The sequence below is a fragment of the Marmota flaviventris genome, chromosome 1 (genome assembly GCF_047511675.1).
Source record: "Marmota flaviventris isolate mMarFla1 chromosome 1, mMarFla1.hap1, whole genome shotgun sequence".
Classification (NCBI taxonomy): domain Eukaryota; kingdom Metazoa; phylum Chordata; class Mammalia; order Rodentia; family Sciuridae; genus Marmota; species Marmota flaviventris.
The window spans coordinates 7,691,943-7,703,471 of record NC_092498.1 but is presented as its reverse complement, the minus strand read 5'-3'; the positions used below and the strand labels follow the sequence as shown (position 1 = coordinate 7,703,471).

Sequence of the window (11,529 nt, the reverse complement as noted above, 5' to 3'; positions counted from 1 at the left end):
CGCTGCGGACCGCTGCGGGAAGCTGCCTGGCGACCAGCTCCGCGTCCGCGCGAGCCTGTGTGTGGGGAAAGGCAGGGCGGGGCCGGCGCTTCCTTCGGAGAGGACCGGGCGGCGGGGACTTCGTGGGACGGCAGCGGCGTCGACTCCGGGCCGGGCCGGGCAGCGCAGGGCCATGGCCGAGGCGGCCGCGGCTCCGGTAAGGCCGGCGCGCGAGGGCTGCGAGCGTGGAGGGCCCCGGCTGGGGGGGAGGCGGGCGGGCCGCGGCCGCGCAGGCTCCTCCTCGGCCCGCCGCCACGTCGCCCGCACCCGGCTCTGTGGCCGCAACTCGCTCGGGGGCCGCCGCCAGGAAGCCGGGCTCGAGCGCGGGTCCGAGGCTCTCCCTGGGGACCGCAGCTCTCCCTGGGGTCCGCAGGTCCCGCGTCCTCGGGGCGGAGGCCCAGGTATCCCCGGTGGGAGATCTGGAGCCGAGAGAGGCTGCCCCGTTGGGTGTCAGCCTGCAGAAACGGGGAGTGCGCTTGGGTTTGGGTGTTTTTTGTGGTCCGCCTGCCATTCTCACAACTGCAGGAGCTGTCGTCACCAAGTCCCCCCAGTGCAGCCACCTGCGCGGCGGGGAGGGTGGAGCCAGGTGTGCCCTCCGCAGACTGCGTGACGACGGCCCCAGCACGCGCTGAGGCCCTGCGGGAGGCTTCGCCGTGAAAGGCTGCGGCTGTCGGAGCGTGGCATTAGCCGCGCGAGCCCCGCTTCACTGCGGGCCTGCAGTGGGCCCGGCACTCTACCAACTGCCAGGGCACAGAGGCAGCCGGGACAGCTCCCGCACACAGCCATTTAGAAAGAGGAGGGAATGGTCAGTAGCAGAAGGATTGGAAAGTATTCCTTGGATTTGCCACCTAAAGAAGCCTTTGGCCCCCTCAAGGACAGCAGTGTATTGGAGCCAGACTGGTCCACGGAGAAGTGGCTTGAAAGTGAAAAAAGGAAGAGATAAAAGAGGGAGCAGCAGCAATGGGGTGGAGAATAGAGCAGAGGGGAATGCCATCTTTACTCTTGGGCCTGTTTTTCCTTTTATCAAAAAAAAAAAAAAAAATAATAATCCAATGTATGAAAAATATTATTTCAACAGTAATCAGTATTACAAAAATCACTCATGAGATTTTTAACAGCTTTTTCTCTATCAAGTCTTCAAAATCTCATGAGTATTTTGTACTCACAGCACAAATCAGTGGCAAGTGCTCAGTGACCACAATTAGCCAGTGACTGGTACTGAACAGGACAGGTCTATCTAATGGAGAAGAATCTGTAGAGATTGGCATGTTGATGATAAAAGAAACAAATGTACCTAAAAAGGTGAAAGGGATTGGCTGACATTGAGAGTGTAAGTGGAGAGACTGGTTTTAAATAGGATGAAACTTTTCTCCTTGGGAGGGAATTACTGATGAGTAAGTGGGAAGTGATATGAAGAAAAAGATAAAGTTGAGAGAGTTTAGGTCCAATTATTCAAATTGGTTTCTCAAAGTAGGAAGCCATGTGTCTCCTGAGACTGAGGGAACTGCAGTGCCCTCAGTCTGCAGTGCCAGCAAGTCTTTCCATCTACTGCTGTGTGCCCTGAAATCAGGCAGCATGTCTGGGAGCTTTTTTAAAATGCAGAATCTCCATTTTCCTCCCAGACCTACTGAATCAACATGCGTTTTAACTACAAATGATTTTTAGCCATTAGCTTAAAAGTTTGTGGTGGCTTTGTGGAATGTGAAAAGATGCCTGGAGAGCACCAGGCAGTGTTGTCCCTACTAAACTAGACTAGCCTGTTAGTAGTTCACAGGACAAGTGAAATGAGAATACCGTAGTATGTGAACCAGAAAGAGGGTTCAGATTCATGGAATTAGAAGGCTTTGCAGAGGTTATCCTAGTCCAACCTCCTATTTGTTGTAGGAATTTCTTCCTTTTATACCACTCTTTTTTTCAAAGTATATTCAGTGATAGGGCAGCCTGTTATTTTTGTGAAAAGATCTAGTTCAAAAATTATTTATTATAGGTCAGAGTTTGCCTGAAAATTTCCACATGTTGGCTCTAATCTGCCCTTTTGAGTAACACAATATAAGATTAAACAAGTCCATTCTGCCTTCTGTTTTATAATCCTCAAATATTTGAAAACAGCCATCATATTTTTCTCTAGGCTCAACATCCCCACCTTTTTTACTTCTTCCTGAATGGTATGGTTGTGATGTGTAAACAGGGTGATGGGCAGGGTGAGAGCATAAGTTTATAAGGGATTTGTTCCAGGGCATTATGCTCAGTGAAACTTGGAAGAATCCTTGTGCAGTTTTGCCTTTTCCAGAGATAGCTAAAGCAGCAGCCACCTGAGCCTCCAGGTCATATATTAGAAGAAATGTGCCAGACTTGGTCTTAAAAGCCAGTTTGATTCACAGTCTTTCTAATTCCATTCCTGAACCACCAAAATGGCCTCCCGGCTTTTGATGTCAATGAGCTCCAGAACAATGAGACTGATACAACAGCACACTAAAACTGTATTTAGATTAATCTCAGATGGACAATTAAGCAATTCTTATCAGATTGTACTTTGCAATCAAGAGTTCCTTCTAACACTCAATGTCTTGTCCCATCTCTCCACTGCACACAGACTTCTGAATGGGATTCCGAGTGCCTTACATCCTTGCAGCCCCTTCCTCTTCCTACACCCCCAGCAGCAAATGAGGCACACCTACAGACTGCAGCCATCTCCCTGTGGACAGTGGTGGCCGCCGTGCAGGCCATAGAGAGGAAGGTGGAGGTCCACAGCCGACGTCTCCTACACCTAGAAGGCAGGACAGGGACAGCAGAGAAGAAGCTAGCCAGCTGTGAAAAGACAGTGACCGATCTTGGGAGCCAGCTGGAGGGCAAGTGGGCCGTGCTGGGGACTCTGCTGCAGGAGTATGGGCTGCTGCAGCGGCGCCTGGAAAACTTGGAGAACTTATTAAGAAACAGGAACTTCTGGCTCCTGCGGCTGCCCCCAGGTATTAAAGGAGATGTCCCAAAGGTAATACCTCCTCTTCTAGGGGTAAGATAGTACTGCTAGACCTCACATGGCAGTGAACGATGGTCTTGGTCAGTTACTTAGATATTCTTATTTCCTTTTACAACTTCTGAAAATGTTTTAGGTTGAAGGAACCATGAAGCTGTTTTGTGTTTATTTGAGAAGTATTCTGTATTCAATTTAGTGCCCTTTACAGTGTCAAGCTTCAGATGGGAAAACTTTCCTAGCCAAAGTTGGCTGTCTGGTAGGTAGATTTTTTTCTTTCTTGCTTTCTCCTGTCTTTATGTGTCACTTCTCTCCTGTCCTTGATGAGAATCTTGATGAGGAAACTAAATCCAGTATCATGTAAACCAATCAATTTGAATTTGTTCTCATTTCTAGCAAAAAACCAGAGGGGACATGGTAAACGATGTACAGTCCTATGGTTAATGTGAGGGCTGAGGATTATCCACAGGTCTAGGATTGATACAACTCCTGTCCTTTAGCATCTTCACAGAAGAAGCATGTTGAGATGCTAGGGCCCCATGGCCCTTCTGGAGGAAATAGCCCCAAAACATAAGGAAATAAATATTATTCTAAAGCAGTGGAAGATGACATTGAGGCAACTAGTTTTCAAACATGCCTGTCTATTCATTCGTTTGTTTAATAAGTATTTATTGAATTCTTGCAGTTTGCTTGATGTACATCCTATGAAGGACATAGCAGAGAATGGTTCACTTAAGCTCTCCTGGAACTTATATTTTCCTGGGGAAAGGAAGGTACTACAAATGTGTTTGTATTTGTAAATACATCTGTATCAAAGCACATATATTTGCTTTGATCAAAAGTGGTGATCTATTTTCAAATGGATGTCAGAAGTTCTCATTAGGGAGCAATATTTAAGCTGAGGCTGAAAGGCCCAACTGTGAGAAGTGTGAGAAGAGCTTTCCAGGCAGAAAGAATAGTTGGTGCAAACTCCTGAAAACACACACAGATCTAAAACACAGGAAAAGGAAAAAAGACCAATGAGCTGGTATGCATGCTTGAATAGGAGCATGACTTTGAGATGTGGGTAGAGTCAAATCATTTAGAGCAAAGTTGTTCTGCCCTAGCTGTACCTAAGAATTAGCTGGTGGCCTTTTATTTATTTATTTAAAATATTTCTTAGTTGTCAGTGGACCTTTATTTATTTACATTGGTGCTGAGAATCAAACCCAGTGCCTCACACATGCTATTGCTGAGCCACAACCCTAGCAGCTGGTGGCCTTTTAAATTTTGACTGGTGTCATACCTAGATGGAGCCCAAGCATGAGTAATTTTCAGAGCCCCACAGAAGTTCTAATGTGTGAGTGGGATTGTGAATGACTAATTGAAGGCATTTAAGACAAAGCAAGGAATTGGGATTTTAAACTTCAGTGTAATGAGAAGAAACTGGAGGTTTGAAGAATCACTGGCTGCTTTGTAGAGAATGGATGGTGAGGGCAAGAACAGAAGAGGGAGGGGAAAGTGAGGCAACTGTTGTAGAGTGAGGGCCACCTGAATGTGATAGTGATAGAAATGAAGGAGTAGACAGAAGCTGGATGTTATGATGGTAGAACTCAAAGTAGCACCTACCGATGGAAATTAGAGAGGAGGAGTTAAAGAACAACAGTGGTACACTCACTCGGGGGTAATATACTTAGAATTTGTTGTTCTAAGTATTTATTTATATAATTCTCACAAGAGCCCTAATTTGCCCAAGGTCATATGGTTACTAACTATAAATAATAGAGTTGTATTTTAACCGAGGCGACTCCAGAGAGTATACTTTTTTTTTTTTTAAGTTGTTGATAGACCCGTATTTTATTTATTTATATGCAGTGCTGAGAATCAAACCCAGTGCTTCATACATGCCAGGCCAGTGCACTGCTGCTGAGCCCCAGACCTAGCCCAGAGAGTATACGTTTAACCACCATGAATTTACTGAGTCTTAGGCTCTGAATAACTGGATAGATGGTGTTGGCCTTTTCTTAAGAGGAATACCTTTGGGAGGTGTGGCCTTGGAGTGGGAAGGAATTAGGAGTTCTCTTTGGGCAGTATGAGGTTTGAGATGCCTGTGATACCAGAGAGATGTTAAGGGGGCTCTGAAGCTCAAGGGAGAGAGAAATATTTGGGAGTCATTGATAGATGGTATTGTGAGTTATGAAACTGGAAGGGATTATCTCAGGAGAGAGAATGGATAAGCAAAAGAGAGTCTGGGGACCAAGTTCCAAGGATAGGAGAAGCCAGTAGAGGAGACTTAGCAGGAGAGGCCAGGAAGGCAGGGAAAACAAAACACACACACACACACATACACACACACACACACACACACACATACACATGAAGGTGGGTGGTATCACAGGCCAAGGAGGAAAATGCATTTCCAGGACAAAGTTGTCCTCTAGGTTGAATGTGTTCCTAGGAAGTCCAGAGAGATGAGGACAGTGGCCTTGTCAAGACTGTTTGACTGGAGAAGTAGGGCTAGGAGGTTGAATGGAGCAGTTGAGAGGGGGTGGGAAGAGGACACGGAGGCATGACAGAGAGCATCTTGGGTCATCTATGCAGGGGCAGAGGAAGAGGAATGGCTGGGGAGGGATGTTAGAGTCCCTTGCTGGTGGGAAGCTCTCAACGTGTCTTATTTGTGTCTCAAGAGCCCCTCCAAAGGTTGTTGGGAGTTACTTAAAATTAAGTGTTTTAAAATAGAAAAGTAAAAGTGAGTTAGTTATTTTCTTATCTGGGTAAGTGGATAACATTAAAATTGCCCATCTTAAACTCCAAAATCATATGTAAAATGAAGTAATTTAAAAATTTCTTGATGAAATTAAATGCATTTAATTCTAGTCAAATGTACTGAAGATTTACTAGATAGAAATATGAGAAATAAACCTTTGTTGAAAATGACCTTATTCTGTTCTTATGTTTGAGTGCTGAGTTCTAGATCCAAAATCAATTTCCCTCAAAAATTTCTTTCTTAATTCTTATTTTTTATTTTAATTTCTTCTAGCTTTTAATGGATCTTCTAAGTTGTCCACAAATTTAAAGTCAGCCAAAGGGCATATTACTCCTATTTCCCAACCTATCAGGCAAAATATCTATTTGGACAAAATTATCAATTTCATTAGTTTTTTTTTAATTTTTATTTATTTCTTGGTGCTGGGGATTGAACCTAGGTAGGCCTTGCTCATGCTAAGCATATGCCCTACCACTGAGCTATAGTACACTGCCTGGCCATTTTTTTTTTTTTTTATATATGAGGATTAAACCTAAGGTTGCTTTACCATGGAGTCACATCCCCAGTCCTTTTCATTTTTATTTTGAGACAGGGTCTTGCTAAGTTGCTTAGGGCCTGAATAAGTTGCTGAGACTGGCCTTGTGATCTTCTGCCTCAGCCTCTTGAGTTGCTGGGATTATAGGTGTAAACCATCATGCCTGGCATCCCTATACCTATTTTATTTTTTTTAATGTGGTAAAATTTATGTATAAATTTATCATTTTAACCATTTGTCACTTGAAATCATTTCAGTTAACATTAAGTATATTCACATGGAGGTAATCATGACTCCCATTTATTTCCAGATCTTTTTCATCTACCCAAACTGAAACTTAGTACTCATTAAACACTAACTCCCCTTTCCCTGTGTCCCCAGCTTCTGGCAGCCATCATTCTGCTGTGCCTACGACTTTGAGGACTCTAGGAATCTAATATAATGGGACTTGGGCAGCGTTTGTCCTTTTGTGCTGGTTTACTTCAGTTGGCATGATGATGCATGGTTCAACATGTGCCAGAGGGCCTGCCTTTTTAAGGCTGAGTAATAGTTCACTTCCCTCAGAATTTTAAAGTCTTTGGGGCTTTTGTCTCATGACACATCAGATGCCATTGATGAAGAGTTTAATACCAAATCTATTCTCATTTGTTTGTATTTTCTCTCTGGAAGTGTTTATAGTTGCTTTTCTAAATGTATTGAGGATATATGTGGATGTAGGTCTTTTAAATTTTATTTTGGACTCTTAATGAGATCGTTCAGTCCAGTTGGACAATTGATGGCTTGGTGGCTTTCAGCTTTGAGAGTTTTCTTTTGTGATTTATTTTTATAATATTTTATCTCACTGTTCTTCTTTTCTTTCTCCCTATTCTTTCTTTCTGGAACTATTATTTGATAATGGATTATTATCTTTATCCCTTAACTTTATCTTTTTCAGCTTTTTAGCTAGAGTTCCTTGACCTTTCCTTTTATTCTTTCTAATTTTTTAAACTAAACCTTTTTTTAAAAAAAATATACCTTATTTTTTTATTTTTACGTGTTGCTGAGGATTGAACCCAGTGCCTCATGTGTGCTAGGAAGTGCTCTACCACTGAGCCACAACCCTAATCCTGCCCTTTCTAATATTTATGTTATCAATTATATATTTAATTTAAAAAAAATGTTTGTTTTCTACTCCTTTTTAAAAGCATCCATTAAAAAACTTTTAAAAGTAACAGTTTTTTAATGGATGCAAGGTGTGTTTGAATTTCTCTGAGCATGTGTATCAGAGGTCTGTTTTGGTTTATTTTTCCTATGATATCATTTATAGCATTTGTACATCTTGGTGCAGTTAGGCATTTCTGAATATTGGGTAATCCTTGGTTCTTTATTCATAATCACAGTAAAAGAATTAGATTGATTGATAGTTAGAAATAGGAAGTGGGCATACATGCTCTGCCATCATGCAGGTCTGTTTATCCAAAGGATCTGCCCTTTGCAAAAGAGGGCACTCTCTACAGGTGCTTGGTATAAGTGGGCTTCACATTTAGCAGAGAGGCAAGAGGGGCCAACCAGAAGGAGTTATTGCTACCCTTATCTTGATTCCACACTGTCTCCAGGCAGGTGGTTAAATTTCTTTAGAGATGAGGGCTCTGGTTCCAGCTTTGGTGAAATACTGTTGTTACTCCTCTTGGCAGGGCTGATGTGGCAAAGGAGAGGCCCCTGTGATAAAGATAGGCCTTTAAACCACATTTCATAACCAGGTTTACTCATATTCAGAGTATCTGTTAGTTTGGGGTTCAGAATTTTCTGAATTCCTTGGCTTCTCTTATGCATAGTTAGAGGTGCAGCTGCTTCACTCAGACCTAACAGTGAGACCTAACAGTGAGCCTCTCTCTCAGTGAGAATCAAAAAAAACCTGATCTGATGGCCTCTCCATTTCATTCTTTGTATGATTGTGGATCTAATCCCTCATAACCTCATTTATTGTCATTTCAATGGAATTCTGGTAAGAAAGGGGAAAAAATATGTTTAGTTAAAAATTTGGAACAATGAGCTCATCTTGATTCTTTATTTTTGCCATTATTTTATGTACTTTCTGCTGTAAGGTGAAGCAGATCTTTTTTTGTAGATAAGCTAAATAAAAACAAACTATCGAATTTACAAGTCTATACTATCAGTCCCATTTATTGCTGAGCAGGATGTAAAGATAAGTGGTTTATTATTCTAGCCCCCAAGGAACAAAATTTCTAGTGAGGAGAAAATGTTGACAGAAATGAAGCATTTATGGAAAAATGTATTAATAAAAGCTAAATAATAGCTATAATATCTTAATACTATCATATCCCAAGACCTTGGGATCTTAAAGGATTTATTAAATTTATGAAAAGAGTGTTAAGACCTATAAAATACCAGTGAGTTGTGATTTTGATAAGTTACTTTCCAGTGATTACAAGTGTACAGAGTCTGGATAGTGGCTTGGAGGAGAAAGTATGTATTCAGCTCTGTTGAAGTGTGTCTTGGCTTGTCAGGATGGTTTCTCTAGAGTAAATGGCAGCTTGTCTATCATCTGCAGCAAGGCATGGCTGTTGCTAGGAACAGCCAGCTCACCTGCTCTGTCTATAAACGTGAAATGATCCTTTACTTCTGAGCAGGCCAGCCTGAGTATCAAGTCAGATATAGTTCTAATATAAATTAAAATTACATTCATTCTTAATTTATCTACCCTTATGGAGTTGAGAGTTGAGTGGTTTTTGTTTGTTTGTTTGTTTGTTTTTAAATCATATCAACAGGGCCTGAGTATCTCTGGGTGATCTGGTACCATTGGACGCAATTTTGTTTGTTTTGTTCGTTCTTTCTTTCTGAGATAGGGTCTTACTGTATTGCCCCCAAGCTACCCTTGAATTCTTGGGTTCAAGTATTCCTTCTGCTTCAGCTTCCTGAGTAGCTGGGACTACAGGCATGTGCTACCATGCTTGGCTAGGATTGGATTTCTAAAGTGGGAGACTCTGAACTTTAACAGGGATTTCTAAAGTGGGGAGACCCTGAACTCTAACACTTACACCAGCAAGGTACAAGTAACTCTAAAACAGTTAGCCATCAGCCTCTGCTGTAGGAGGTACAGTCATCAGGGGCTGAGAGCCACAAGAGTCACACCTAAGATCAATGTGGGGTCAGGATGCTTAATGCTTTTGTCCCACCAAGAGGTAGGGGCAGCTCAGAGATAATTCTCAAGGGCCTTCTCAATATATAGTCCAGGCATGTCACTGCGGTCAGGAAGTGGTCAAAGAATGACAAAGACATTAGGAGGGGAAACATTAGGAGAGGGAGACTGGAAGCATAAGCAAGTCCCCCTTTCTCCATGAAGCCTTCCTCAGGGCAGGCAACACTGGTGCCCACTGTGTTTGTTCATTCAACAAATGTTTGGTGAGCACCTTGTATGGGATCCGATTCAGACATGGTCCCTGTCTTCCAAAGAGTCACATCTGACTGAATCTGGCCATACACCTATAATAGGTGGTGATTGCAAGTTCAAAGCTAGCCTTAGCAATTAAATAAAGCCTTAAGTAACTTAGCGAGATCCTGTCTCAAAATTAAAAAAAAAGGGGGGGGGGGCGGGAGGGCAGGGACTAGAGTTTGTAGCTCAGTGATTAAGTGCATCTGGGTTCAATCCCTGCTACAAAAAACAAACAACAACAACAAAAAAAACCATCATGTCTGTTGATTCTACTTAGGTAACTGTGTCTCCTCTCTCCCCACAGCAGCTGTACTCAATCATGTCCTCCCTGGCTCCTGCTTGGTCTTTCTCAAAACCCTTCTAATATATTCCACTTGCTACTCTCCCAAAACAGCATGATGCAACTCAAACTATATGTTCTCAAATCATAGCTGGAATCAGGTCAGTCTTTTGCTCAGCATTCCTTAGCTCCCCTTTATCAATAAGATCCAAAGTCCCCAGCCCAACCTCCCACTACTTCACTTCTCATATCCTGCCCTCCAGCCAATAGGCTGAACTGCTGTTTGAACATGTCCTATGTTGCCTCCTGCTTTGATCATGTCCCCTCCATTTAGAAGTCCTTCTTGTCATCCTTTAGGCCCAATTCAAAAGTTGCCTCTCTTGGGTTGGGGTTGTGGCTCAGTGGTAGGTAGTACACTCGCCTAGCACATGCAGGGCCCTCAGTTCGATCCTCAGCACCACATCAAAATAAATAAATAAAGGTATTGCATCCAACTATAACTAAAAGATTTTTTAAAAATGTCACTTAAAGCCTTCCTTTGTATCCTACATCTAAAATAATTGTTCTTCAGATTTGCATGTCCCTTTGACTCCACTTAGGACACATAATTTTCTACCTTGTATTAGGTTCCCTTAATAGCCTGTCAGCTCAAGATCTCTCTGATTTAGCCTTGTGCCTGCCTCTCTTTTGGATTGTGTATGTGGTAGCTACTCAAATATTTTTTCCTATCAAAACATTTCTTTTTTTAAAAAAAATATTTTTAGCTGTAGATGGACACAGTACCTTTATTTATTTATTTATTTTATGTGGTACTGAGAATCAAACCCAGTATCTCACACATGCTAGGTAAGTACTCTACCACTGAGCTACAACCCCAGCCCCTATCAAACAGTTCTTAAAGTGTGATCTATAGATCCTAGGTGGTCAAAGGGGGCAAAATTTTTTTCATAATAATATCAGGACATAATTTACCTCTTTTACCATCAATGTTTACACCAACAGTCCAAAAGCAGTGGTGGGTAAAACTGCTGACAGCACAAATCAAGGCAGGAGCAACAAGTTTACTGGGATTCCTTTACCACTGGTATACTTATAGCAAATTAAAAAAAAAAAAAAAAAAAACAAAAAACAAGAATGTCCTGTTGAGCAGTAAATATGTTATTTTTATTACATTTTGGCCCTTGAATATTTTAAATTTTCTGTGTGATGAGATAGGAAATACACATAATACATTTCTGTTTCATACCCAGAACAACAAGTAGTTGTCTTTAAGTAAAGAATTTGGGCAGTTGTTTAAGTTGTGAGCTGAATTAACTGGTGTTTTTTCCATGGAACATTTCTCCTTTTTTATTTTTTCTTGTTCGTATCACAGGCTTTCTCTAAGATACTTAATAGTTAATTCATATTTAAGAATAAAGCTAGACAGCTGCTGCATGGCCAGAAGAGCCAGCCACTATGATGGATATTACTCCAGGTACTAATGTTCAGGTAGTTCAGTTTCCCAGAGCCTCCCCATTTTTGCTGC

General features: G+C 42.1%; 1 protein-coding gene across 3 annotated transcripts in view; it reads left to right on the top strand.

The window, feature by feature from the left end:
* The window catches only part of Znf398 (zinc finger protein 398), a 34,573-nt gene continuing 23,044 nt past the window's right edge, over positions 1–11,529 (top strand). Inside the window, exons 1-2 of one of the 3 annotated variants that reach the window (XM_027943388.2) lie at positions 1–196; positions 2,633–3,028. In XM_027943388.2, the coding sequence (XP_027799189.1) occupies positions 173–196; positions 2,633–3,028 (420 nt within the window). In that variant the 5' untranslated portion in view covers positions 1–172. Of the gene's footprint in view, positions 197–2,632; positions 3,029–11,529 lie in introns of those variants that run through there. The other 2 variants (XM_071611183.1, XM_071611190.1) reach the window with 2 other exon arrangements.